Genomic DNA, 25,919 nt, shown 5'->3' on the forward strand with positions numbered 1-25,919 from the left:
ACTTCCTGGGTATGAAATGAAGTATCCGTCTAGTCTGATAGAGGCTTCGATCCTCTTGGCGGCGGCGTCTCTAACCGTGACGCTCATATAGAAGCAGTAGTAGCAGAAGCATGGGAGACCACCTCAATATAAGTCTGGAGTAACACTCAGAAGCTCGACGGTAATATAACTGACGTGCTGTTGGGCACGTGGGAAGCTGAATAGTTCAGATTCGCAGTTCAGACAACTGGCAAAGCCAAGAGTTATATCGAAACACATTCTTTCTACTGATGAGGTGTTTGTGATATCTGATAGCTTAACAACGATGTCTCCGCGGAGATAGCTTCCCATTAATGACTCCAAACTATGGGAATAGTTCCCACCATCCGCAGTATTCTTATTCTTAGCCGTCGAAACAGACAAAACAAGAGACCCGACACAACACGAAAGCAGAGAATAGTTAGCTCACTTACCTCTGTTCCAAAGATAACATATAGTACGTTTGATCTATCTAGACACAAGAGCACAACTAACGAGCAATAGCAAACCAAGCAAATATATCCGCATCTGCGATCTACACGGTGTCTTCATTTAGACTTCAATCAATTATACACTCGCCATCAAAACATCATTTAGATGCCCGACGCCGCCGTAAGAGGAACTCTAGCTCAAGAACGCTTGCTTCCCTGTAGTTTCGCCAAGGAGCTAAGGATAAGCGAACCTACCAACCTACCGGTCAGTAGTACCTTACCTCTATCCACCTGTCTGCATCATTTCAGAAGCCAGCTAGCAGCTCGAAAGGATTGGCCCAACCCGCTTCCTTAGGCAGTGACTACACTTCACGACCGCAGCCAATCTGTGACGGCGAGTGGCCTGAATACTGAGTATTTAGCAATACCTCTATTCGATTCTGTTTCTAGCCCGTTCGTTGCTTGAAGAAAGGGAAAAAAAAGAAAAGATTTTCGCTCCTCCTAATTCCGGAAGTGTCATGTGCGAAACCGATTAAGACAAGACTCGAAAGAAGTATTCACTGAGTCGGGTATTCTTCTATTTCCTTTTGTCAGTTTATATTCGTTCATCTAATTATTTTTTTGTATTAAATTTCATTTTCATTTCTTTACACCCATTCTATTGTTCATTGTTCATTGTTTCGTTACCCATTCTCTTTCTCTTTCTCTTTCTTCCCTGTGTCTCTTTCCCTCTCTCTTTCTCTCACCAACAAAGATGAATTCTAAACTCCAACAATAAAGATAAAGATAAAGACAGAAACAAAGATAAAGATAGACATAAATTCCAACGATGAAAGATATATATCTAAAGTGTATATATAAAAGTGTACATCTCCAATTCACCATTAGATTACCAACTTGCCAGCCAGACTAGACCAAACCAAACAGACCACAGATAGACAGACATCGAACGACGTCGGACGACCAACCCATTTGACCTAAAAACAAAAGATCAGCGTGGTGAATAAAGCAGTTTATATAGCTCCTTTGCTGTGCCCGCTAAGAAAACAAGCAAGTAAGCAAGCAAGAGCAGCTTTTCGATCCGAGTCTGAGATCTGGGTCTGAGTCTGGATACGAATGAACGAATAAACAAGCCGAACCTACCAACCAAACAAACGAACAGACAGAGGTGATACACCCCAAGAAACCATACCACACCTACCCCTACGATTCCCGACCCCCCCACCCCCTAAAAAAGCCGCTGACCCTCAACACCATTCTATTCAAAATGTGTAAAACCCACATCCTCTCTTTCCTCCTCTGCAACCACACGACGAGCAATACAAAGCCCTGCACGCCTCTAACCGGCCTCCTCACTACGCTAGGCTTCTTCACCCGCCCCTGCAGATCCAGCTCCGCTGCCTCCTCCTTCTCCGCCGCCGCCGCAGTAGCAAGCCACGACATCAACGACCTATGCCCCTCTTGCCGCGCCTTCTTCACAGCCCGGAACATCCCACCACACGTCTACCGCGACCTAGCCATCACCTTCTTACGCACGCACCGGTCCGTTAGCAATGACGAGGAGGACGATGGGAGTTCAAAGAGGAGCATCACGCCGACGATCGGACGGCGCGGGGAGGTAGAGTTCCGCCTCGATGCGGCGCGGCCGCTGAGTCGGTTTACGGTCGCGCCCGCGAGCGGCGGGGGTGATGAGCGGGCGAGGCTGGAGGGGCTGGAGGCCGTGACCTGGGTTTTGGGGGATGAGGAGGTGCCTGCGCCTGCTGGCCCTCAAGCGCAGGTGACGCTATCGCGATCGAGACGCGGGTCTGCGGGCTCGACGAGCTCGACGAGGACCATCTGGCCGTCTGCTATTGATGATGATGATAAGGGTAGGCTGGGTGAGCAGGACGAGTTTGGGCATGCGGTTGGTGGTATTGGTGAGGTGGGTAGGGCGGTGCTGGGCAGGACCCGTATGGTGGTGGGGGGCCGGGAGCTGATTGACCCAAATGGATTTGAGTTGGTGCACCTGGAAGGGAAGCTGGCTGGGTCAGTTGATGGTAGGGGTTTTAAGGGCCAGACGATAAAGAGGGACATGAAGCCCGTGGCGGCGTTGCCAAGTGCAAGACCACAGAGGACTTTAACGGAGAGGCCGGCGCTGTCTTCATACTATTCATGGAGTAAGTGACGAAGACTAAGCTCCCTGCCGATCCAGGAGATCAAGCCAGACAGTCAGGTAGACCAAGAGAAAGCCCATCGGCGGTTCGGTTTGGTTGCGATAGAAAGGAGGTCCAGGTAAATTGAACTCTGCATCGCCCAGAAACTCTACGCAGATGAGAATCCAGCTTTCCTAACACACTCCAGGTCTCAAAAAGTAAACAGTAAAGAAAACCATTCCTATTCAAAGACCAACGTATTTTCGCCGAAGTTTGAAGATACAGGTAAGTGGATGATGCCATATCGCACCAGATTAAGCTTCCCGTTTCCGTTTTCCTAACATTATTTCAGCCGCAAGATGTACATAGTGAAGCAGAAGTTGCCTCGGAACCAAAAAGCACAAGCATCTCCCAAAGTTTCTGTTCCTGGTTCCTACCAAGATGTGCATAGCTCATGCGGGCTTCTCCCGAATAATTCAATGCGTAATAGTCGTAGATCGGTCGTGATAGCGTCTTGCGTGCCGCGGGTTTCTTCGTATATAAAATCAATGACAGCGACCTATTGTAAAAGCAACACCTTAACTCCGTCATATGTTCCTCGGTGCGGCAAATTCGTCATCACGTTTGGCTGTCGTCTCAGTTCCCAACGCCTCACATCACCACCCGGTTTGGCCTCCAAGCCGACTACGATGCCGCAATTGCCCGGTATTCCCGCAGCAATTCACAGACTGACCGACATTCCGGTAGCACTCCTGCTAATCCACCCTCCCGCAATACCGCCCGCAAGGATACAGACCACGGCCGCCACCCTCCGGTTCCGCTTCACGTTCTCCCGCTTGAATATGTGTAGATCACTCGCAATATCGCAGTACACACTCGTCAGCACCGTCGTGGGCACTTCATTGAAGCTCAGGATCCTAGACGTGACAATCTGACCTCCAGATTGGAAAGCAAGAAACCCAAGGGCAGGAGTTCTAACAAGTTGATGTCCGATGAAGGTTTGTTGAGATCGTGGGGTTAAGGCACGAAACATGTGTTTGTACGAGAATAGCGGCTACGATAATACATATGCTCTGTAGGAGAAAAGAGGTGGCGAGCGTGCCGCGAGATTTCGGGGATGTGGATCGGGTTGATGCAAAATGTGAAGCAGCCCAGGAGGAAAAGGGTTGTGAAGAAAGATGAGGGATTTCAGCCAAGCGAAGGGTTTGGAGCGTGGTTGGGCGGATGCACCGAGGGCGAGGAAGATGGTGTTTCCTATATCATGAATACTATCAGTCGACTGTATCTGAAGGAAGAAAAAGGGGAGAGTTCCTACCGGTTTGCATTATGTCTGCTCAACCGCTCAGAAGCCGCCGGACGAGCGTTGCGCAGATGTTTAGAAAACGAAAACAAGAAAGACAGACCCTACGCTAGCCGGATCTAGCTGAAGTGGGAGTAGGATTAGAGACCAGACTAGCTGATCTGCAGACTGCAAAGTCATGAACTCACTCGTGCTACTGTAGGTATAGTAGTTAAAATGTCCATGCTGAGACATGGAGTAGATAACTACCGACCTATACCTTTTGGAAAGACTGAGATCCTCCAGTCCGACCTAGGTAGTTCTACCGACAATGCGCTGGAGCTCCAATCCCAGAAAAACAAAATCAAGCACGTGAATTTCGGATATTTTCCCACGTTATCCCCAATCCCCGACAGCCAATCAAAAGCCGTCCGAAAGCTTAGTAATACCAAGCAAAGCGTTCTGCTGGGCTAACCCGGAAGCAGACTACGCTTGTTTCGGTTGCTAATCGCTGCACTGATAAAAAAAAATTGTGTCTGCCCGCCAAAACCGAATCTTTCCTCTTCTCCCCCCTCTTCATCCTCCACTTCACTGCAATTCGTCTCTGACCTCCTATCTCACCACTCCGTCTTTTGCCACGCGCGGCTGAGACTCCGAATACCCTCATCCTATCCCCCCCCAAAAAAAACCTCCCCATATCTGCCCGGCCAGATCAATCTCCACTCCAAAATCTCCCCTCTACCGCAACTCGTCTGTGTGTGAATTGCGACCATTGCCTCCTCGACCCAAGGTCCCCGCTACAAAGAACACCGTTTCGAAACATCACGCAAATCTTAATACGAAAACCCCAGAACCCAACCACGACGATAGTAGAGACTTCAAATCAAAACTTCTTTTCGTTCTGATCTCTGTAGACTACTCGGTCTCATTCAAAGAGCGCTGCACGCTCAGATATGCCCCACCAGTTATCGCCTGCCCGCACAATGCCCCCCACCATGATTTCCAAAGAGGCTGGCCCAGCCCCAACTCAAGAAGAGGTCGACGGGCTCCTCGATACTATCTTCACTGCCGCTACCTCTGATGCCTCCGTTTCGTCCGCATACGCTTTGTGCGATCTGCTCTTGAACTCCGTGGGCTTCCGGGGCCTGTCGCAATACGGCATCTTGGCTGCCATCAAGAAGGCTGCCGCCGATAAGAAGAGTGCTGCGAAAAGAGAATGTGCCCAGAACCTCCTGGGTGCGCTTTTCGAGCGTCTCCCTCCTCGGCAAAGAATCAGCGAGGTTGTTCTATTGGTTCAGGATGGAGGCATGGTCGCCTGCGCTCTCGATGCGTTGGCCGATAAGAGCTCAGTCGTCCGCGAATCTGCTCAATACGGTCTGGATGAGCTTTTCAAAAATCTAAGCTCCGAGGCTCTCGTCGTTGGTCTGCTCCCAGCTCTCTCTACATACCTCGCCAAGGCTACCGGAAAGTGGCAAGGAAGCGTTGGAGGCTTCAAGCTGCTGCAAAAGATGGCAGACAAGGCCAAGATGGAGGTCGGCACTAGCAAGGAAGAAGCCAACGATAAGGATATTCTGCGAGAGGCCATGGGCACAAAGCTGGGAGGATTGATTCCGATTGTCGAGGCTGGAATGCACGACTTGAAGACCGAGGTCGAGAAGCAAGCCGTTGTTACCATGACCTCTCTCACGTCTCTCCTCTCCAATGACGATGTTGCACCTCGAATCCCCCTTTTGATCGAGACTATGCAACACCCATCGGTCGAGACGCTCCAGAAGGCTATCCACGCTCTCTCCCAAACCACGTTCGTTGCAATCGTCACTGCTCCAGTTCTCGCCCTCCTGACACCTCTCTTGGAGAGATCCCTGAACACTCCTTCTACCGCTCAAGAAGTTCTCAGACAAACTGTTGTGGTCGTCGAAAACTTGACCAAGCTTGTCCACGATCCGGTCGAGGCTAGAACTTTCTTGCCAAAACTGAGCCCTGGTGTAAAGTCTGTCAAGGACAGAGCCTCGCTTCCAGAAGTCAGAGATTTGGCCACCAGAGCCTTGAACGTCATCCACAAGGCTATGGGTGATGACGATGGCAGTGCCGAAAGCGGTGTCTTGGAGAGAACCTCATCCGATGATGTCTCCAAGATCCTCGAGGCCGAGATCAAGAAGGTCGGCGGTTTGGGCGGTGATCTAGACGTATTCAAGATTGCTAGAACTTACATCGGCGCGATGGTCGCCGAGGATGTCAACCATCGTGAGGTCCGCCGTATCGCAGCCCGTGTTGCCCCATACCTTGTAAATATCATGAAGGAAGCTGGTGCCGCTGAGAAGGTTGGAGATGCAGTCCAGAAATACTACGTCGATGAGGACGAGAAAAAATTCGGGGTCCCCGTCAAGGAAGACGATGGCGAGATTGAGATTGTCAACGCCAACTTCTCTCTGGCTTACGGTGGTATGCTTCTTCTCAACCACACCACCCTGCGCCTCCTCAAGGGACACAGATATGGCCTGTGCGGTCGTAATGGTGCTGGAAAGTCTACCCTCATGCGCAGTATCGCCAATGGGAAGCTCGAAGGTTTCCCTCCCCAGGATGTCCTCCGCACATGCTTCGTTGAGCACAACCAGGGTGAAGATGCAGACATTAGCATCTTGCAATTTGTTGCCAAGGATCCTGCCGTTGCTGATCAAGGTCTTGAGCGTATTTCCGAGGTTTTAGCTGAAGTCGGTTTCACCCCAGGTCCTGAGGGACGCCAATCTGAGAAGGTTGGATCGTTGTCCGGTGGATGGAAAATGAAGTTGGCTTTGGCCAGGGCTATGTTGATGAGAGCTGACGTTCTTCTTCTCGACGAACCTACGAATCACTTGGACGTTGCCAACGTCAAATGGTTGCAAGAGTATCTCAAGTCGCACACCGACATCACCAGTTTGATCGTTTCCCACGACTCCGGTTTCCTGGACGAGGTCTGCACAGATATCTACCATTACGAGCCAGGGAAGAAGCTTGCATGCTACAAGGGTAACTTGGCAGCTTTCGTCAAGCAAAAGCCCGAGGCCAAGAGTTACTACACCTTGTCCGCTTCAAACGCTCAGTTCAAGTTCCCACCTCCCGGTATACTCACGGGTGTCAAGTCCAACACTCGTTCGATTCTCAGAATGACCAACTGCTCTTATACATACCCCGGTGCTAGTAAGCCATCGCTCCACGACGTCTCCTGTCAACTTTCTCTCTCCTCCCGAACTGCCATTATTGGAGGAAACGGTGCTGGAAAGTCAACTCTGATCAAGCTCCTCACCGGCGAGACTATCCCAACTTCTGGTCGCGTCGAGAAGCATCCCAATTTACGTATTGGTTACATCAAGCAACACGCTCTCGAGCACGTCGAGATGCACTTGGAAAAGACCCCCAACCAATACCTCCAGTGGCGTTACGCCAACGGTGACGACAGAGAAGTCCACATGAAGCAGACTCGTGTCCTTTCTGAGGCGGATAAGGCGCAGATGGAGGTCACAATCGACCTGAACGATGGCAAAGGTCCCCGCCGCATCGAAGCCATCATGGGACGTCAAAAGTGGAAGAAGTCGTTCCAGTATGAGATCAAGTGGCTGCACATGCTGCCCAAGGAAAACACACAAATCTCCCGCGAGACCCTCGTCGAGCGCGGCTTCACAAAGTTGATTCAGGAGTTCGACGATCACGAGGCATCCCGCGAAGGTCTTGGCTTCCGTGAGCTCTCCCCCAAAGTCATCTCCAAGCATTTCCAAGATCTAGGACTCGACCCTGAAATCGCCGATCACAACGAGATCAGCGGCCTTTCCGGAGGACAAAAGGTTAAGGTCGTCTTGGCTGGAGCCATGTGGAACAACCCCCATCTGCTCGTCCTGGACGAACCGACCAATTTCTTGGACCGTGACTCGCTCGGTGGTCTCGCCGTCGCTATTCGCGACTACAAGGGAGGTGTGGTGATGATTTCTCACAACGAGGAGTTCGTGGGTGCGCTGTGCCCTGAGCAATGGTACGTCGCCGACGGTCGCGTCACCCACAAAGGTAACTTCGCTGTCGCCGCGGATCGATTCGAGGATTCAAGCCGTCCTGGGTCTGCTTTCAACAGCAGTGTGGCGAGTAGTGCAATTAGCAGTGCTGTATCCAGTGCTCAGGTGAGCGCTGCCAATAGTGGCACGGAGGATAATGGGGATATGGCATTCCGCGCGAAGAAGAAGAAGAAGATGACGAAGAAGGAGTTGAAGGAGCGAGATGTTAGACGACGATTGAGACATATTGAATGGTCAGTCCCTTCCCTTACATATATTTTGCGATTTACTGACGCGATGCCAGGCTCAACTCCCCCAAGGGTACCCCTCACCCGGTGGACACCGACGACGAGTCCTAACCACCTCACCCTATTATATCACCAAAAAGTTCAAGCCGACGTCTCTGTAGCGGAAATGTGATCATGTGCACACAAGATAGAAGGTTCCCTTTCGAGCATTTGGATGGGGCGGGGTCACGGCCTGAAGAAAGCAGGCAGGTGGGCCGCGATGCCGATTTAGAGCTGCGATTGCATTTCCAGTGCCGCAGCAACGATCTCTCATTCTTCTATGATCCTTCATTGGGACGGCGTTCGCGTATAGACTGGTTTTGGCTCTGGGGGAAATAAGAAGTTGCGCGTTTCCATAGATTACGATACCTGAAGAGTATCAAATCGTAATATTTGACATACCTGCTGTCTTACTTTCACTTGTGCATTTTCGAGCTTCGTCCATTGTTTCTCGGCTCTGTCCACTGGGCGTAGTCCGCCCAATTTCATTCCCGCAGTATATATCTTCACTGCCTTGCTGGCTGTCAAGGTCGCCGCCACCCCTCATAGCATACTAAAGCAACCATATTCTCCGAATCCGATTTTCCGAACGGTGCCCAGCAAGTCACTATTCGCGAAACAGGCCCAAAAGCGCCGCCAACGTGCCCAACGTGGCCAAACAACCACCCTTGACGCAGCTCACCACCTCGGAACGACTCGCACCCTCCGATGATCACACGCTCGCCGACCAGCTCGAGAAGCAGGTCCTTCCCAGCCTCCGAACCCCGACACCCACACCCGCGATCTCCTTGCAGCTATCCCTCAAGTCATTCGCGAAACACCCCACCCGAGACGGCCCCTCGCCATCTCTCCAGTACGGGGCTCTGCTCGCGCTGGGGCGACTGAGATACGCGTTCGGCTCGCGCTGCTTGGGGGTGTGAATCCAAGGCGGTAGGTAGGTAGGTAGGTAGGGAGGGAGGGAGGTAACGAGAACGAGAACGTGACCCATGTAAGTGCAGGCGCGACTTCGCATCCTGGCCGGGTACATGCACCTCGAGCTGGACGGTGCGGATGGCCCAGATGGCGGCGGCGGCGGCGGCGGCGGCAGCTTCACTTCCTCCGCCGCCGCCGCCGCCGTGGCTGGTCTCGCTGCTGGGTCTGGACGCGAGGAAAATTGAAATCTCGAGCGGGGAGGGTTGAGGAGCTTAAGGAGCTGGGCTTGGTTCGGTTCGGCTCGGTTCGGTTCGGCACTTGGTCCGTGAGGAGGACCCCTTTGAGGAAGGAGTACCCCCGGACCGTCCTGTTCGCGGACTCTCTTGCTTGATGAAGTTCCTGGATGTAAATACTTGCAAATGTAGGAATTTTCTGAGACGTATAGAGCAGGTCTTGAAAAATGTGCCGATGGAGCATCTTATTCACGCGCTGCTGAATTTGTTTTTGGGGGGGGTCTTTGTTGACATTCGCTTGATTGATCCTTGCTGGCCTTCTCGTATTTCGTTCCGATGCGCTCCCTCTCATTCGCACGTGCTTTCGCATTCTTAATTTAATTTTTTTTTTTTTTTTTTTTTTTTTTTTTTTTTTTACTTAGCCTTACAGCCGAATGAAGACAGCAATCTCTCATTCATACACATTGATGGATCTAATATACTCCTTTCCATTCCAAAGCCATTCCAGCCCCAGAACCCCCTTCGATAAACAGACTAGCCGCCACTTCCGTCTTGCGCTTATTCTGCACCCCCAGTTAAGAACCAGGAAAGGGAGAAGTCCGTCGCCCATGTGTCTGTCACTGGCTGAGTATCGTGTATCCATCTTGTGATCACTCTTTGCCTAAGGGCGAGACAACTCATCCATCGTTCGGTGCCCAACACATACATGTAGCAGGGGAGCTGTTTGCGGCATTTTGCTGCCCCCCCCCCCCCCCCCCCCCCCCCCCGCTCCAAAAGATGAAACGAGATTCCATGATTGCTACTGCTCCAAACTGACTGCTTCCTCAACCTGCCCGAGAACCGGTCCGATCAGGTACGAAAACGCGAGCGGTCCAGAAATATGGGCGTGCATCATCTCGTCTCATCAGATCAGCCCAGAACACCAGCGTATCGCGCATCACGCGGGCTCGCGGAGCTCCCCCCCACCCCTTATCTGGCGAGCGAGCCGCGTCAAGCTCGACTTCGACTCGACCCCCCGGACCAACTCATCAGGACCTCCGCGGCTTCTCGCGGCCCAAATCGCGGATGACGAGGTTCTTTTGCTGGGTGCGAAAGACGTGGTCAATCCTCGTCGAGGCCAGGTATCTGCCATTCGACCTGGCTTCGGATCTATTCTGCGTAGTTGCTAAAACTCACAACAAGCTCGCATTAGCTAAAAAAAATACAGGAGGAGCATCTTGTACTTGGCATATGCCAACTTACTAGAGCGCTCATGTTTGAAGAAGATATGGACATTCTGCTGAGATCTGCTGAACGTTTTGGAAGGGGTTTTTTTAAAAATACGCCATGCATGCAGCCAGCCAGCGCGATCATAGTTGAGAATATTGGGTTTTTGTCAGAGCCTAGAATCCATGTGCAGATTTTTTTGGACTGAAAATGATCAGCGGGAAATTGCCAGCCAGCAATACAGGAGACTCACCACGCTTTTCAACTCGTTTGTAGTCCGGCACCGAGTAGGTTAAGCTAGGTTAAACTAAGTTCTCCCCCGTTTCGCAGGGAAAAACTGTTACTTTCAACCAATGGAACAGACTCCCTGCTTTGTCTGTGCCGAGATTTGAGGTACCATATTTTCCTCCACAGAAGCTATTTCAGGGTTCTGCGCAGCATTACTCACGGGGTTTTTTCGTTGTGGTATCTTTTTAGCGAGGTCGGACTCGGCATCTTGGTGTTCTTTACAGCTCACTAGGGAGCAGAGTCAGCAATCATTGTCTAGATGGTTTTTGGAAATCTTACCCTGGTCTAAGTGATGCCGATAATCCCCCTCGCACTGAAATGTGCTACCACAGTACTCACATGTGACCGCTTTTGGATCTGCGATGTCTGTCTCATAAGATTCGCTTTCCGTATCGTCGGTGGTTGTAGCTAGTGACCGACTCGGTTTTTCCACTGAAGGCGTACCCGCATCCGTATCTTTGGCGCCGTTGTGAGCATTGTCCCCGGGATTGTTGTCGGAGCCAATACTCCCGCTTCTTTTAGGATCGTCGGGGTGTGCTTTTTGTTCATGCGATTTGAGCGCTCGACGTGACATATATTGTTTGCAAACTTCACATAGCACGCAGGCACCTTGGGGAATGAAATGAGCCCAGTGATCTTCCAATATTGGCTTGGGCGTGGCACTCACTTTTTTGCATATGTTGAGTAGCATTTCCGGCACTGGCGAAGGATCTATTACATTTAGGACAAGACTTGGAGGCTTTCTTCGCGCCAGCCTTTGTAAGCTTTGGTCGAGGCGGCGAATAAATTGCCTCCTCGGTATCATCAGACTCTTCTGCCTCGTACTCCTCGTCTGCTCGATGTATGGTCTTGACTCTTTTGCTGGCGGGGCTTTGGTCAAGCTCCTCATCTGGCCGTTTTTGGGCCGTACCATCGTTTGGCGATGAGATGGCACCATGGGCGTATGCCCATTGATTCATTAGTTCTACGTCCAACGAATTTTCCCTCGAATCCTCGATTACATCTGTTCCGGCATCACCCGACTCGGAAATCACCAACTTGGTTTCTGCTAAAAATTGCTTTCTTGCCTGCTTGTTTTTGATATTGGAGATGAAGTTATTCGATTGAATTAGGGCATCCGCAAGTAGATCAGGTGGATCAGATGGATCTCCAACGTAGGTATACAAGGAAGCTTGTAGCCAGGAGCAGGTATTGTCTTTTGAGTGCAAATCCGGAGCGTCATGTGTCCTTGGCTCGGTGATTAAGGTGCCAGGAGGGTGGACAACAAACTCATATCTTTCATCGGTGGCTACTGTCCTTGCCTTTAATTGCAAAGCAGCATCGAACAACCCTGTGAATCGAAAACGTCGGTCTTCGCAAATATCCTGTTCTTGACCCCAGGTCTCGAATCTTGCGTTTGATTCTACGTCAGTTGACCGGGGAAAGAGCGGAGCCAGTGCCTTGGAGAGACGGGAAGCTAGCTCATCTGACCGTCTGGGTAGTGTGGCCTTTCTGAACTCATTGCTGTCAATGAGAGAATTGTAAGCTACTAGCTCAAGATTGCGGAGACAAGTCCAGCCATCTATTCAAGTTAGTGCTAGTGCAGACACAAGGAGATTCCAGCGGAGAGAGAAAGTTACCATGAATCAAGACTGCATCCCGGTATTCCTTGAGAAAAGGATGGGATTCATCGCTACTGAAGCTCGGAAAGTCCGTGGCGAATACCCATTCATAGAGGGCAGCTACCGCGAAACTTCGCACGACTTTCAGCGGACCACACTCCAACAACTTTTTCAGCAGCTGTCCAGGTGAATCGATATTGTCAGTGTCTTCCTGGAACATAACTCGTAGGAGGTTTGCCATATCAGTTTCAATACCAAATTCAGGGTGCAGCAAGGTAGTAGATGAGTCGTGGCCATGCAGGATTGATTGTAACTCTGTCTCCATTGCATTGATTGCGTCTTTGACCTCGTTCTGTTCCAACGACTTTCTTTTCGGTTCAGTTCTTCTAGCGAAACCTGCCAATGTTCTCATCTTGTGGTTTGATTGCTTCAACAGCCATATTTCTTGGTCCTTGTTGAACAGAGCTTCCTCCAAGGGGCCTCTCCCAGCTTTTTGTCGCTCTTCGCGCGCTGTCTTTAGATGTGTGTTTTCAGCTTCAAGTTCCGACTCGATTCGTCTACGGCGCTTGGCTTCTTGTATATAGTTGTCGACTTCGCGCTGCCACTGAGCTCGAACGGCCGTAACCTCAGCCTTCAACCGAGCCACCACCTCTTTGTGCATTCTACGCACATCTGCCAATGACAGCACATCTGTTTCGCTGGAAGTATGTTTCTCTACCAGTCCAGAATCGACAGTCGAATTCCGACGACCTGCCAGTGGTGTTTCGATCGGTGGAGTGCTAGGCCGTGAAGTCGTCGCTTGCACAATCTTGGGCGGACGCAGGTCGGATTCCAGAGGGCCCTGATCACTGCGTTGGGACGGACCCTCAAGATGGACTTGTTGATTCTCAAGGCCGGTTTGGGCAAAATTTTTACTATTGTCTCGCGGAGTTGCGGTATTAGTATGCTCAGAATCTGACCTTCCTTGTATCTCCTGCTTCCGGAAATCCTCAACCAGAGCACGTATTTTCCCCCGCATTTCATCGCTTAGACCATGAAGCGACGATGAGCCCGTTTTTTTCAGTCCATCAGACTTTATCGTGTTGCTTCTGTCAGATTTATCGCGTCCTAAAATTGTAGAGGTGCGCCTTGAAATCTGCTTTTCATTAAAAGTAGTACCAGTAAGCTTCTCGATAACGGGAATAACACGGGTTCTGATGGACTTGTAGTCGAGCCCACGCTCTAAGGCAAAGTCGAGAAATGCCAGAAAAGCAATGTCATGCTCATCTTCCCACACCTGCTTCATGTTCGAGGAGATACGCCGATATGTACCCAACAGGGACGAGAGGTCGATGTTGAAGGTTGAAGGTTGGAGGCTGAAGGCTGAAGGCTGAAGGCTGAAGGCTGAAGGCTGAAGGCTGGAAGAGTGCCTATATGGAGTAAGGTATATACCGTAAATACTGTAAATACCTTACACACCGTAAATACATCTTAGCTTTCGGTTTATATGGATCCTCGTAATTTCTTTGCTCTCTCAGTGGTTTGCTACATCCCTTACCCCTGAAGCTACCCGGCTTGGCTAAAACTCAACACAAACGCGAAAACCCAATGTAAACAAAGGGTCTTCGCCTTGGAGCCTCTTCAGCAAAACAAGCCTCCTTGCTTTCTCCCCAAACCTTCCCCGAACCATACACTTGACGTCCATTGTTGTCGTCGACCTCATCGACGATAGTCATTGTCTTCCTCATGGAAACCATACGCGTAATTACGCCCGCCCAAGCCAGATCATCTGGGATATCGCGATCTACCTTTAGTCAACAGCCAAAACGGCCCGCTTCAATTCCAGCGCACAGGCAACAAGAGGGTGCCACGCTGATTCATGCCGAGGACGAGCTGGGCCAGGAACCCCCCAAAAAGAGGCCTCGCAAATTTGTTATAGGGCTCGACTATGGCACCACTTTTACTTCAGTCGCTTATGTTGTCCATGCAATTGATGACAAAACCCCACGATTTTCTTCAAGGGAGGTGAAGAATATAGTATGTACTCAGAGAGCCGATAAACTTGAATTCTTGTTGCTATAGTGCTCTCACCATTCTAGTGCCTTTCCTTATCCCGATTCAATACTCAACTCCTGGCCTTGTACATACTGACTCCTGGCTTTTGTAAAGATCAATTGGCCTGAAGATGGCAATGGAGGAGCCAGGGCACAAGTGCCTACCGAGATGGTAAGTAGTGTTTCACAAATCTAAAAATATTCTCTAGCTTTTTGGTTCTGCTTTGTACATACGGAGCGGACATCTTCCTACTGTGCTGATTGACACATTGGTACACAAGTTCTACTCGCCTGTTCCAATATTCAGAGTTTCCAATCACGATAGCGACGAATCTGGATCCGAGGACGACGACAAAGCGCCGATTAACCATCCCGTTTCCAGAAGCAGAGCCTTTTCTGCTTCAAGCTACGAGGAGCCTCTAGGACACCTCTGGGGCTATGAAGCAACGCATCAGAAGTATGCTGCAAATATCGAACGCGGTACAATGTAAGAAGAAAAGAGATCACGAGTGGTACTTGCCTTCCACTACGTCAAAAGCCATAAATTTGATACATATAAACACTCTAGTTGAGACGGACTAACTTGGTGATTCAGGGGTCACGTTCAACGAGCAAAACTCATGTTAGTAGATAGCAAACACACCGCGGGCGATCGCAAGATGCTTCGCCCTCAACTAGAGTTCCTCATCGGAAAACGCACTATTCGGAAACATAGTAAAACGGATGGCGTCAATCTGGATGACGCCCAGGATGTGATCGCGGATTTTCTTGTTAATGTTCTTAGCCACACACGGCAACAGTTAATAGAGCTCGAGGATCTAAGCGACGACTGCCCCGTGTCATTCTCTATAACGGTTCCTATCATCTGGTCGCCACGAGCTTCGAGAATTTTCCAGGCCTCCATGCAAGAAGCGATCGATAGAACGAAGTTTGGTACTTTGGCACAACTCTTCATTGTATCGGAGCCGGAGGCTGCAGCAACTTTTTTGTTAGGAAATTCTCACACGATGCTGGTAAGTGGGTGGGATACAGGACAGGCAAATTTCCGATTTGTTTATGCGTCACTGACGAAAGTAGGCTGGTGAAAGCTTCACTATTTTAGATTGCGGCGGAGGTAGGTCATTTCTATGCTCGACTTGGTACTCTAAGTGTTAATTGGCGGATCGTCTTCGATAGGTACGGTGGATGGGGTTACTTATACCGTCACCAATAGCTATCCGCTACGTCTGAATGTAGAGGTTGGAAAGCCTATTGGTAACCTCAACGCATCCTTTCCAAGATTTTCTCTAACCGATTATTCAGGAGACAATTGTGGGGCCAGCTATTTGAATGATGCTTTCGAAGCTAGGCTGTTGGAACGGCTCGAGGATGAAGATTATCTCGATTGCAATGGTGAGACCAGAGAAGACATCGTGAGGCTAGCAGTACCAGAGTTCGAAGACCGACAGAAAAGAAAGATCGACATTTCGAAGAGGCCAGTGGGTGAAGTCAGAATCCCTGGTTTGAAAGGGGATGATATCAGACGTACTCAAGGTCTTGCTCCCAAGAACTTCCGAAGAAATTACATACTCATGAAACAGTGAGTTTTGTTTTCAAAGTGACGCAAATGAATTAGCTTCGCTCGCTCATCTGCTCCCGTTGTGTAATGCTAATAGCTTGCCATAGAGATGATTACATCAAGATTTTCTTGCCTTTGTTGGAACGCACAAGCAGAGTGTTGGAAGACCAGCTCGAAGGTGCCTTGTCTCAGGGCACGAATATCAAGGTAAGTATTCACTCCCAGGCCTAGATACGACCAATCAAGAAAACCTTGCTAACGATACTCAGAAAGTGTTTCTAATAGGTCGGTACATCTTTCTTCCTGAATACTCAATGCCTTAGGGTCGTGACCCCGTCTACCTTCAGCATGATTATATAATCACTCTTGTATCTTGGTCCTCTTGAACGATTTTTCTAACTAGCCCAATAGGTGGTTTCGGAGCCGCTCCTTCTTTGCGCAGTTACTTGAGGGAATATCTCGCCGAGTTTCCGCGGAAGCGGAATTTGCCCTACGATGTCGAGCTTATCACGATCAACGAGCAAGAGAGGTGAGCGATCCTGCCTCCAGTCTACGAAAGAAAATGCTGATGGGAATCCCAGTGTCACAGCAATAGCTGCTGGGGCCGCTCTGCGAGCATTGAATCTTGACCAAGGCCCCCGCAGGCAGGCCTACTCAAGTTACGGCTTTCTTCGGATCGAGCCATATCTACCCAGGCGCGTGGATCTTCCTGGCCACAAGGAAACCAAACCCATTATCGATCGTTTCGACAAGAACCCCTACGTCACTGTAATTGACTACTTTTTGCACAAGGTTAGCCCACCCCTCAAAGGAGCCAAAGAGCCGCAAATCCCCGAATGTTCAAGACGTTTATTGATCTCCTTCTAGGGAGATATCATTCCTCCAGTATCTCGTTACAGTCCGTTTAAATGTATCCATGCATTTGATCTCGACGCCGACAAGTTCAGATGCGAGGAGATTCTCTACGCCAACGACGAAGATACCAAATCCCACTACGGCGTGGACCACGAGGTGAACCGACGTACGTATTCAGCGCAAGAAGAAGTCGGCGTCTTGCAAATGCAAAGTCACTCACTGACAAGCCGGACAGAAGCCCAGGAAGTCGGGAGAATCATCGTCGACATGACGTTCCTCAGAGACGAGGGCCGCATTCAGCCCAAAGTGCCCGCGAGGGGCGCTCGCGGTGCGGCGCGACGCAAGGCTTACTATGAAGTCATCTATGATCTCGTCCCTGTCGTCGAAGGCCGGGATCTGCGATATGAGGCGAGGTTTCCGCCAAATAAGAACGGTCAGGTCAGGCAGACGAGCCAGATTAGCATCGCTGCCGCTTTTCGGCCAGGCACAGGTTAAGGTATCAATCGTGTTGCTGTATACTCTCTTTTTATTGATCCCCCGTCGATCTTTGTCATTAATAACTTTAATGAGGTGAGTTACCTCCTTTTTTTATATATATTCGGTGCGAATTCTCGAGAGATTTCACTCAACTCGCGGCCGGGTATGCGCTGCAGTCATATGTCATTCCTTCCTTTTGTCACAATTATGTTTCTCCGGTGCGTGTCTTGCATTATGATGCGCCGTACTTTCGAATCCCTACGTCGTGCAATTTAATCAAAGAACCAGAATTAAAGTCGTCGAAATTTGAAGTTTATTCATTCTGCTTTTTCCCGACTCGGCTGCGGGTGTTACGCTATGCTTGAGTTGGGACGACCATCCATCAGCATAGCAAACAAAGTCAGTGTTTCAACTATTTTATCCGGATCTGATATCTTGGACCGTGTCGATGTCAGAGATGTCTTTGATCTCATTCGAAAATGTGACGTCGATACCCTGCGGAACAGTCCATTCATTTCGTGCACAATAGCTCCGAGGAATTTGTTCATGGGCATTGTATCCATTGTTCGTTTCGACTTAATATCTGTCCTTTTGTCTCTCTTATAGAACAAATCTTCTTCAAGGGACAAGAATGAATTCTTTGTTCTATACTGCAACGGCTGTGATGAACCAGCGTGCATTGTCTGTCTGCCTGAGAACAGATCAATAGGATTGATTGATGCCGTAAGTTCAACTGTTCGCCTGATTGTGTTTGAGAAAAAAACAGCTTCGAATATCAACTACATAATAGTCTCAAGTGGGCGCTCTGAAATCTTCAGAACAGACAATTCTTCAGCAAATTTGCAAGCACTGCAACATCTTCGCAAACCACCGATCATCACCGCACGGGGAAAAACTCCCTTCACTCACAGAAAGGTTAGTTATTTCACCGAAATCATGTGCTACTTGCACATCACCACCTACCCACAGTGTGGCCATTCTCTGACAACAACCGCATGCGATCAGACGCCCTGTCGCGCGGACACGACCATCTTCACGACGAGCTACCCAATGCTCCTCTTCTGTCCCGAGTGCTTCCAGCTCCCGGATCCACGCGTCGCGTCCATCCCGACCAGCAGCGGACAGCCGATCCAGGGTCCGGAGCTGTTCGGTTTCGTCTTCGGAGCCGCGCAACAAGCCACGACGGCCAAGATCTGGGCCCGGGCGCAACAGCACCTGGCCACCTACTCGGCGGAGCGCCTCTCCATCTTCGCGGTGGGGACCGCCCATTCGCCGCCGGAGATGATGCTCCTGATCGGCATCCAGCGACGTCTCATCTGCGACTTCTGGCGCCGTCTGGACACGCCCGCGGCGCTGGGCACCGCCGAGCGCGCGCTGATCCTGCAGCTCCAGAAGGCCATCGAGCACGCCGACATGCGCTTCCACATCTGGCGGGCCGAGAGAGCCAGAGAGCGAGCCGAGCGGGAGCGCTTCCGCTCTGCCATCGCGCATGTCGCTGGGCTCGGGGATCTCAAGCCCGGGGAGGAGCGCGACTGTGCCATCTGCAAGACGGATCTGTGGAGCGGGGGCGGCGAAGAGGGTGAGCAGCCCGTCCGGCTCAACGTCTGCCAACATCTCTTTGGAGAAAAGTGCATCTTGGATTGGCTCCAGCTAGCTGGCAACTGCCCCTTGTGTCGACGAACCGTGGACCCCGGAGCCCCTGTTCCTGCTCCTGCGCTGCCGCTGAGCGATTCTGCCGACGAGGACGACGAGGACGCCCACAACCTGTTCAACTTCTCAACGAACATGCAGATGTCGGTGGAAGAGATGCGGCTCCTACTCGGCCAGCCTTCTTATTTCTCGCCTGCTAATCCTCCCCCCAGCCACGCCGTTCACGGCGGAGAGGGCGCGCGGGGGGACGACGATGACGATGACGACGACGGCGACGACGAAGCTGACGAGTTAGAAGACCTCCCCGCCATGCCGCTGTGGATGCGGATCCTGCTCAGCACCAGGGCCAAGCGAGATCTCGAGTTCCTGTTCATGGTCGACATGCCTCACCATGAGGTGCAGGCGAATTTCGCGGCGAGCCTCAGACCGGCGAATAGGGGGGAGCCGGGGGGCGCGCTCTGTCCGATCAGCAGGTCGACCTTGCGCTTCATCTTCGAGGGTTTCCCCTATGCGTTTCCCGTATCTCGTTCCTGATTGAGGCGGAGGAGTACGACAGATTGTTTCATGAGTGCTGCTATCCTTGGGTTGGGTTGGGTAAGTATGTTAGGTAGTCTATCTCGTTAGTGCTTCTCTGTATCAATATACACATTTCTTTGGGGAAAATCCATTTAGGCAAGACCATCAGGCCATTAAATAGAGAAACATATCTACATGATATCTAAGAAGAATGGATTCATTTCCACTGCCAGAGTGCAACACGAAGCTGGACCTGAGCTGAGCTATGCCGTGACTCTAGGAACCCACAGGGTTTCTTTCGCCTAGGCAAGCGAGGAGCTACTGCTTTCCAACGTGCCAAACGATCGACTGAATAAAAGCTTTCAAAAGGTTCCAAAAGTATACCGGCGAAGTAATGCCGCAAAAGCTCAGGTAGCTTTGTCCTCGAATCTAGTCCCAGGTGCCGCTTTCGCCATATTGCTCAACGTTACCTTTGCCGTATTCGGAAACGGTATCACGGGTGCACACCCTGACATTGAATAGGCACTAAAGACACGGCGTGATTAGTGATCGCTTCTCAGATCAGGGTCTGGGATTATTTATTTTATGTATGCTTACTACTTACTTACCTGAGCGTCTTTGTCAAGCGGCAAAAATTCTCCAAAGGGATCAGCGAGCTGCTTTTTCCCGTTGGCATTGTAGCAGTCACCCGGGCCCTTCGTGATTTGATCGAGGGTAAAGCCATACCTTAATCAAAAAAAAGTCAGCCCAGCCCTGAGGTTTACGAGATATCTAGATCAAAGCCATTTTTCCTTTGGAGGTGGCATTTCGGAGAGGTGTCAAGAGTCAAGGATCGAATCGATCTCAAGACCAGGCGAAGAGGTACAGTGACTGTGTGTACTGAGTCGTCAGAGTCTCAACAATCCCCCAGTCGTTTTCAGTGTTGTCACTGTCCCTCCCCGTAAGACAAGGCAAAGACTTGATACTGTAGGTGCCATCCGCATTCTGACTGCATAAACCATAGAGCGGTGATTTCTGAATGGCTCAAAGCCCTGTCAACTCCATGGCACAGACTAAAAACCGACCTAAATATACCTTTCAAGGCTGATTTCCTATAAGTTGATTGGTTTAAGCCCTGGTAAGATCCTTTGCGAAATTATACTTTCGACATGTATTCATGGGGAGGGAATAGTATGATTTCAAGCTTCAGCCCCGGCTACGGAGCTAAGACTTACAGCCCTCCGCAACTTCAGCTAACGGGGTAAGTGAGTTTTCCGGACTTTGCTGTATAGTCGCATTTATGAGCGTCAAAGCTACCTACCTTACTTAAACCGTTCTAAAACTATGTACAGAGGATGTAAATTATAGGACTAATATAGTTCTAAGCTTCAGCCCGGCCACAAATCCAAAAATTTACGGCCCTTCGCAACTCAAGCTAAGAGTACGTTTTCCGCACTTCGCGATACCGTGACATAATATGATATGATTTTCAAGCTCTCAATCGAGTCAATCTCGGGGAACTTCAATATCTATTTTTATATAGCTCAATTTAACGCTCTTCCCCTCGACTCCTGCTCGCCGGCGGGAGGCTACGATTCTTTACCTGTACGAGATGCCTCTTACGAACCTCCAGCTCTCTCTTGCGGCAGATAGTCTAGAGAGCCGGAATTGAATCATCGCTGTGCGGCCACTTTTCGGAAAGATTTTCGCTTCCCGACGGTTCCGGACCTCTCCTTTATCTCGACCACCACGCCGACTACGACCTATCCCTGACGGGCATACCGACCACCCGCCTGGCGTTAATAAACACAACAACAACAACAACAACAACAACTCCACCTTCGTTTACAACAGCTCTCCTAAATCCGTTATTTTTCGGTCGCTGTACTCCGTAAAGCTTTCTTTCAATTCCCTTCCTAGCTTATTGTCCTATATATATTTGCCAGCGCAGTGTCGAAAGACACCATGCCTTGCGCTTCCGACAGGCATACCGTGCAAGTAAGCGAAAAAACCGACCGAACGAAAAAGAGAAAGAAAGATCGCCGGGATTTGAGCGCCACTGGAGCAAATACGAAGTAGCGGGCGGTAAATATCCTCCAACTGAAAATTAGCTCTCGTATCCACCCCTATGCCGCAACCGACTTTGGTAAATCGATCGAGCTTCAGAATTTTCAGCGGAGTGATGGCTTCTCAAACGCTCTCCCGCGGCCGTCTGCCGTCTGCCGTCTGCCAGAATCCTTCGTAAGCCGTGCAATAGATAGTGAATCAATCGTCTTACCCGCTCGTATCGTGCACAGTAACGGCTGTAAATGAATTTGCAGCAGCGGCTGCTTTCGTCGAATTTCAACATCCCGTCCGGACTCCGTAAAGATATCTAACTATCTCGGCCTCTTCGTCGTCCCATCGTCGAGCCTCTTCTCTTCGAACGTCAATCCTATCTCATCACTTCTTGAATGAAACCCCCCCCTCCCCTTTTCATCTTCTTCTCTCTCTTCTCTCTCCTCATCACAATCGCGCTTTCAAATCTCTACAAATGAAACAAGTACAGGCTCAGCATTTCTGTAGCCCCGTTTTGCATCGCATAAGAAGGAGAGTCTGTAGTAGCCTGTTCTCTTGATATAAGGTATATTTATATATATATATGCGAAGTACCAAATTCTTTCCTTCCCCCCCTCCCCCCCCCCCCAAAGAAGATCTATACCATACCGTACCATATCTTTCAGTCAAGTAACTATTCAATCAATCAATCAGATCAATCAGCATGACCCCTAGTGAGGACCCCTAGAGAAAAGAGAAAGAAAAGAAAGGGCGATCCGCTCTTCACGCGGAGACTACAAATATCCGTCTAGCGACTTTAATACAGCTGCGAGTAGTAGTAATACTCCGTAAAGAATGAGCTAGGTGAAGTACCCGTACTGGGCCCCCCGCACTCACGTCGAGTCGCGCTTAATAATTTGTTATAGGTATTATACAACTAACTCGATGAGATGACAAGAGCGAATGCTGTTACACAGCTGACCGACTACGTAGAAAACCCATTTGATTCCATAGGGCGAAGAAAACGTCCGGGAAAGTCCAATCAAGACACCAGTGATTAAAAATCAAGTAAATCTAAAAGAGATTGGTAGATACAGGCTTATGAATCCCCAAAAGCAGCATGCTTTTCTCTGATGGCCAAATATGGCACATCGTAATTGTATCCCACCCGAACACCGACATAGACTTCCAGGCACTGCTAGCCTGAACAGCCTGATGCCTCTTTGATCCATCCAGATATAGGTTTAAAATATCACGGTGATAAATGTGCAAGACCAAAACGCCACATCGAGCCCAAAGCCATAACCATCCCATCATTCCTCTTCACTCTCACTGCTCTCGCCATCCTTAAAAGCTTGCTCAAGTTCGGCCTCGAGATCTAACTCCAAGTCCTCGTCGCTCAATTGTCCAGCATTATTGTTCGCGGGGCTCGGCAGCTTCAAGTGATCCACGTCCTGATTATATTCTTGCACTTCCTCGAATTCGTCGTCATCCTCTCCTTCAGCATCTTCGTCTTCATCGCTCACCTGCCGATCGAAGAGAGGAGTTGATTTGGGTTGGTAGTTCGTAGGCGCCTCGGGGTACTCGATGGTGAGGCCATCGTCTGAGTCTTCCTCTTCCTGTGGCTCTGGTGTAGGTTCCCGAATGACAGGAGGTTTGGGTTTCTTGGCTTTCTCGACCTTCTTCCGTGGTAACACAGCCTTCGTGGGATCTTTTTTTGTGGCCTTTGACGCCTTCTTTGGTGGGGCTGGGGACTTGACCTCTGGTTCCAGCTGGGGATATTGTGATCGCAGCTTCGATGTATTCTGGGTCCATGGAGTGCTGACCATGTTCATCTCAAATGTCGAGTCAATTCGATGTATAACAAAGTGTTCTTTGACGGGGTCAAATATGAGGACATATTGACCATCGCCCGACGTCCGCGTGCCTTGGTATGAGTATTCCTCGGAGTTGTCTTTGAGGGAGAGGTCGTAGCTTGCAGGGTCGGAGTCGGAGTCGGAGGGTTGGAGGTGGATCGAAGGGGTGTCGGATGATGATGTATCGGGCTTGTGGTTAACTAATCCTATTGTCAGTCTCTTGTGCAGGCCGGGAGTGAGGCAATACGGACATCTGACACCAGTGTAGATATCCTTGGACGTCTTGCCCAGCAGCGCATCACTCAGCACGATGGGGTATTTGCCAGGCCTGCTGATGTCTATCAATCCGCCTGCCATAGCCGCCATGATAAATTGATTCTTGTACGTCGTACGGTGGATTGCAGACGACCGAGTCTCCGTCCTGGCCGTTGGGAATGAGGTTGAATAGTGGACAAGAAAGTGGTACAGAATTTGTGAACAGGCAGAGTCCCAGTCAAAGCCCGAAGGTCAAAGGTCGTGATTGATGTACGGAGGTTAAAGATAGTACCACGCTAGACCCCGCTATTCGCTTACTGGTTGCTTGGCATAGACTCGCCTGTTTGTTATTCACTCTGGAATCAACAAAGCAAGAAGTGATTGAGTTGTCTAAAGATCTACGAGGGAGGTCTACGGACTTTTTATATATAAGCCTGAAAGCCTATACTAAGATCAAATAGCGCATAAGGTGATGTACTAATAGCGCCTTATCCGCTGTACCAATAGCGCGTGGTCTACTGTACCTGCAGCGTCTGACCTGCTATACTAACTCAAAGAAAGTTCGCTTCTGAATAACACCTTGACCTTTTAAGGTTCCCCGTTTATCGATACCCAGTGGTGGAATTTGTACCGATCTGACTGTATTATACAGACAGTACTTCAACTTCGTAGCTTTTCCTCAACCGAATCGATAGCTACGGTGGAGCTTTGAAAATTTTACCGTGGGAACTCGATGCACATCTTTTGTATTCAGAAAAAAACCGTTAAATCGGTCCCTCTTTTCAATGTATGCACCTAGTTTCAGCCCTATAAGCTTTCACCAAGTGGACCCTGGGAGGAGTCCAGCCAGCGATTCCATAAAACCTCCCCAAAAACATACGTTTAGTTGTTCAAAGGGCCCTTCGGGTTTCGATTCTGAAAGAAACTCGCCTCGACGGGAATCCCGTTCTCATATTATACTTTCAAGCTCAAATCCCCTTTCCAAAATTTAGAGAAACAATATAACAGGCGAAGGGGGAAAAAAATCACAGCAGAATAAAAAACCGCTACCCGATTTTTGTCTAGTATAGCCCCGACCCCACTCTATGCTCACCACCTCGGATCCCGTGAAAAATCCCACTCATGCCTCAAGCTCCTTCATCCCTCCACTTTGTTTTCCTCAGTATCAACAATAACATCAAACATCAAGCTCAAGCAGAGCAACTCGAAACGAAAAGCTGTCATTCAGATTCAGTACCATCCCAAACCAACAACCGCTCACAATCTCAAAACCCCACCCCTCAACACCTCAAGCAATCCGAGCCTAAGCAGCAAGCAAGCAAGCAAGCATGGCATCCAAGATAATCCGCGTCACAATGTTCAAGATACCCCTCGCCGAGAACCAGCAGAAGCTGCTCGGCTGCTACAAGACGCTCGCAGCCACAGCTACCAAGGCACGTCTGAAATCAGTCTCTTCTCCTTCCTCCTTTCCTTTCCCTCCTTTCATCTCTTACCAACCCCTCCTTTCTGCCAGAAGCAGAAGACGTTTCCGAGGTTCGATATATCCATATATCAATATATCCCTATGTATCCGTCTATCCCTCCATCTATAATACCTCCGTCTTGGCTAGTGCCTAGTCTACAGACTCTTTCTTCTACTACATCATCACACAAATCCCCAAAAATCCGACAAATCCCACCCTAAAAATCCTTCTCTCTCTAAAGAATTTCCTCCTGCAGAACGGCAAACCCTACATCCTCTCCCTCGAAGCCGGCCCCGCCTACGCCGACGCCCGCTCGCAGGGCTACACGCTCGTGGCCAAGAGCGAGTTCCGGAGCCTCGACGACATGAAGTACTACGACGAGGCGTGCGAGGCGCATCAGAAGCTCAAGGTGAGTAAACCCCCCCCCCAATCCATCCTTTCATCCTCCTCCCCTTATCCATCCAACTCCCCTCCTCCCCTCGCTTAAATTCTTCCACTCACTAACATCCCACCCCCCTCTCTCTTCCCACCCCACAGACAAACGTCAAAACCCTCGGCAGCGAAGGCGTCATGACAATCTACTACGAGCCCGAGGTCGCCGTCGTCGCCAGCCAGTAAGAGAAAATCAATACCATTTTATTTTTTGTAAAAAAAGAAGAAGAAGAAAAAAGTAATTCATCTTTACCCCATTCATTGCATTTCATTCCATCTCCACCCTATGACGTGCGTTCCATTCATTCATCCATCCATCCATCCATCTATTCATTCCCCTCCAAAAGCGTAATAGAATAGAAAGGCAAACGGAAAGCCGGCGAGATGGAGCGGACCAGGATG

General features: G+C 50.0%; 8 protein-coding genes across 8 annotated transcripts; 5 read left to right on the plus strand and 3 right to left on the minus strand.

The window, feature by feature from the left end:
- Window positions 1-1,716: 1,716 nt before the first annotated feature.
- L3040_000056 (uncharacterized protein) lies at window positions 1,717-2,613 on the plus strand (the record flags this gene model as incomplete). Its single annotated transcript, XM_066154999.1, has 1 exon — window positions 1,717-2,613. The coding sequence occupies one exon, from the start codon at window positions 1,717-1,719 to the stop codon at window positions 2,611-2,613; it is 897 nt and encodes a 298-aa protein (XP_066013066.1).
- A 689-nt stretch (window positions 2,614-3,302) lies between these two features.
- L3040_000057 (uncharacterized protein) lies at window positions 3,303-3,906 on the minus strand (the record flags this gene model as incomplete). The annotated part of the gene is made up of 3 exons (XM_066155000.1): window positions 3,303-3,555; window positions 3,640-3,835; window positions 3,897-3,906. The coding sequence occupies 3 exons, from the start codon at window positions 3,904-3,906 to the stop codon at window positions 3,303-3,305; spliced, it is 459 nt and encodes a 152-aa protein (XP_066013067.1).
- A 937-nt stretch (window positions 3,907-4,843) lies between these two features.
- L3040_000058 (uncharacterized protein) lies at window positions 4,844-8,238 on the plus strand (the record flags this gene model as incomplete). The annotated part of the gene is made up of 2 exons (XM_007295083.2): window positions 4,844-8,133; window positions 8,184-8,238. 2 exons carry the CDS (start codon window positions 4,844-4,846, stop codon window positions 8,236-8,238), a joined length of 3,345 nt encoding a protein of 1,114 aa, XP_007295145.2.
- Window positions 8,239-10,339: 2,101 nt separating this feature from the next.
- Window positions 10,340-13,691, minus strand: L3040_000059 (uncharacterized protein; the record flags this gene model as incomplete). Its single annotated transcript, XM_066155001.1, has 8 exons — window positions 10,340-10,476; window positions 10,554-10,587; window positions 10,635-10,721; window positions 10,771-10,782; window positions 10,915-11,033; window positions 11,085-11,414; window positions 11,473-12,366; window positions 12,425-13,691. The coding sequence occupies 8 exons, from the start codon at window positions 13,689-13,691 to the stop codon at window positions 10,340-10,342; spliced, it is 2,880 nt and encodes a 959-aa protein (XP_066013068.1).
- Window positions 13,692-14,608: 917 nt separating this feature from the next.
- On the plus strand, window positions 14,609-17,347 carry L3040_000060 (uncharacterized protein; the record flags this gene model as incomplete). Its single annotated transcript, XM_066155002.1, has 12 exons — window positions 14,609-14,611; window positions 14,721-14,926; window positions 15,035-15,452; window positions 15,517-15,553; window positions 15,616-15,693; window positions 15,742-16,018; window positions 16,105-16,204; window positions 16,267-16,282; window positions 16,409-16,526; window positions 16,579-16,789; window positions 16,865-17,018; window positions 17,088-17,347. 12 exons carry the CDS (start codon window positions 14,609-14,611, stop codon window positions 17,345-17,347), a joined length of 1,878 nt encoding a protein of 625 aa, XP_066013069.1.
- Window positions 17,348-18,265: 918 nt separating this feature from the next.
- L3040_000061 (uncharacterized protein) lies at window positions 18,266-19,513 on the plus strand (the record flags this gene model as incomplete). Its single annotated transcript, XM_007295086.2, has 1 exon — window positions 18,266-19,513. The coding sequence occupies one exon, from the start codon at window positions 18,266-18,268 to the stop codon at window positions 19,511-19,513; it is 1,248 nt and encodes a 415-aa protein (XP_007295148.2).
- Window positions 19,514-22,824: 3,311 nt separating this feature from the next.
- On the minus strand, window positions 22,825-23,733 carry L3040_000062 (uncharacterized protein; the record flags this gene model as incomplete). Its single annotated transcript, XM_007295087.1, has 2 exons — window positions 22,825-23,567; window positions 23,619-23,733. The coding sequence occupies 2 exons, from the start codon at window positions 23,731-23,733 to the stop codon at window positions 22,825-22,827; spliced, it is 858 nt and encodes a 285-aa protein (XP_007295149.1).
- A 1,244-nt stretch (window positions 23,734-24,977) lies between these two features.
- L3040_000063 (uncharacterized protein) lies at window positions 24,978-25,703 on the plus strand (the record flags this gene model as incomplete). The annotated part of the gene is made up of 3 exons (XM_066155004.1): window positions 24,978-25,055; window positions 25,342-25,494; window positions 25,623-25,703. 3 exons carry the CDS (start codon window positions 24,978-24,980, stop codon window positions 25,701-25,703), a joined length of 312 nt encoding a protein of 103 aa, XP_066013070.1.
- Between the last annotated feature and the right edge of the window lie 216 nt (window positions 25,704-25,919).

The sequence above is a fragment of the Drepanopeziza brunnea genome (assembly GCF_022702325.1).
Source record: "Drepanopeziza brunnea f. sp. 'multigermtubi' strain 214-2 chromosome Unknown ctg1, whole genome shotgun sequence".
Lineage (NCBI taxonomy): Eukaryota > Fungi > Ascomycota > Leotiomycetes > Helotiales > Drepanopezizaceae > Drepanopeziza > Drepanopeziza brunnea.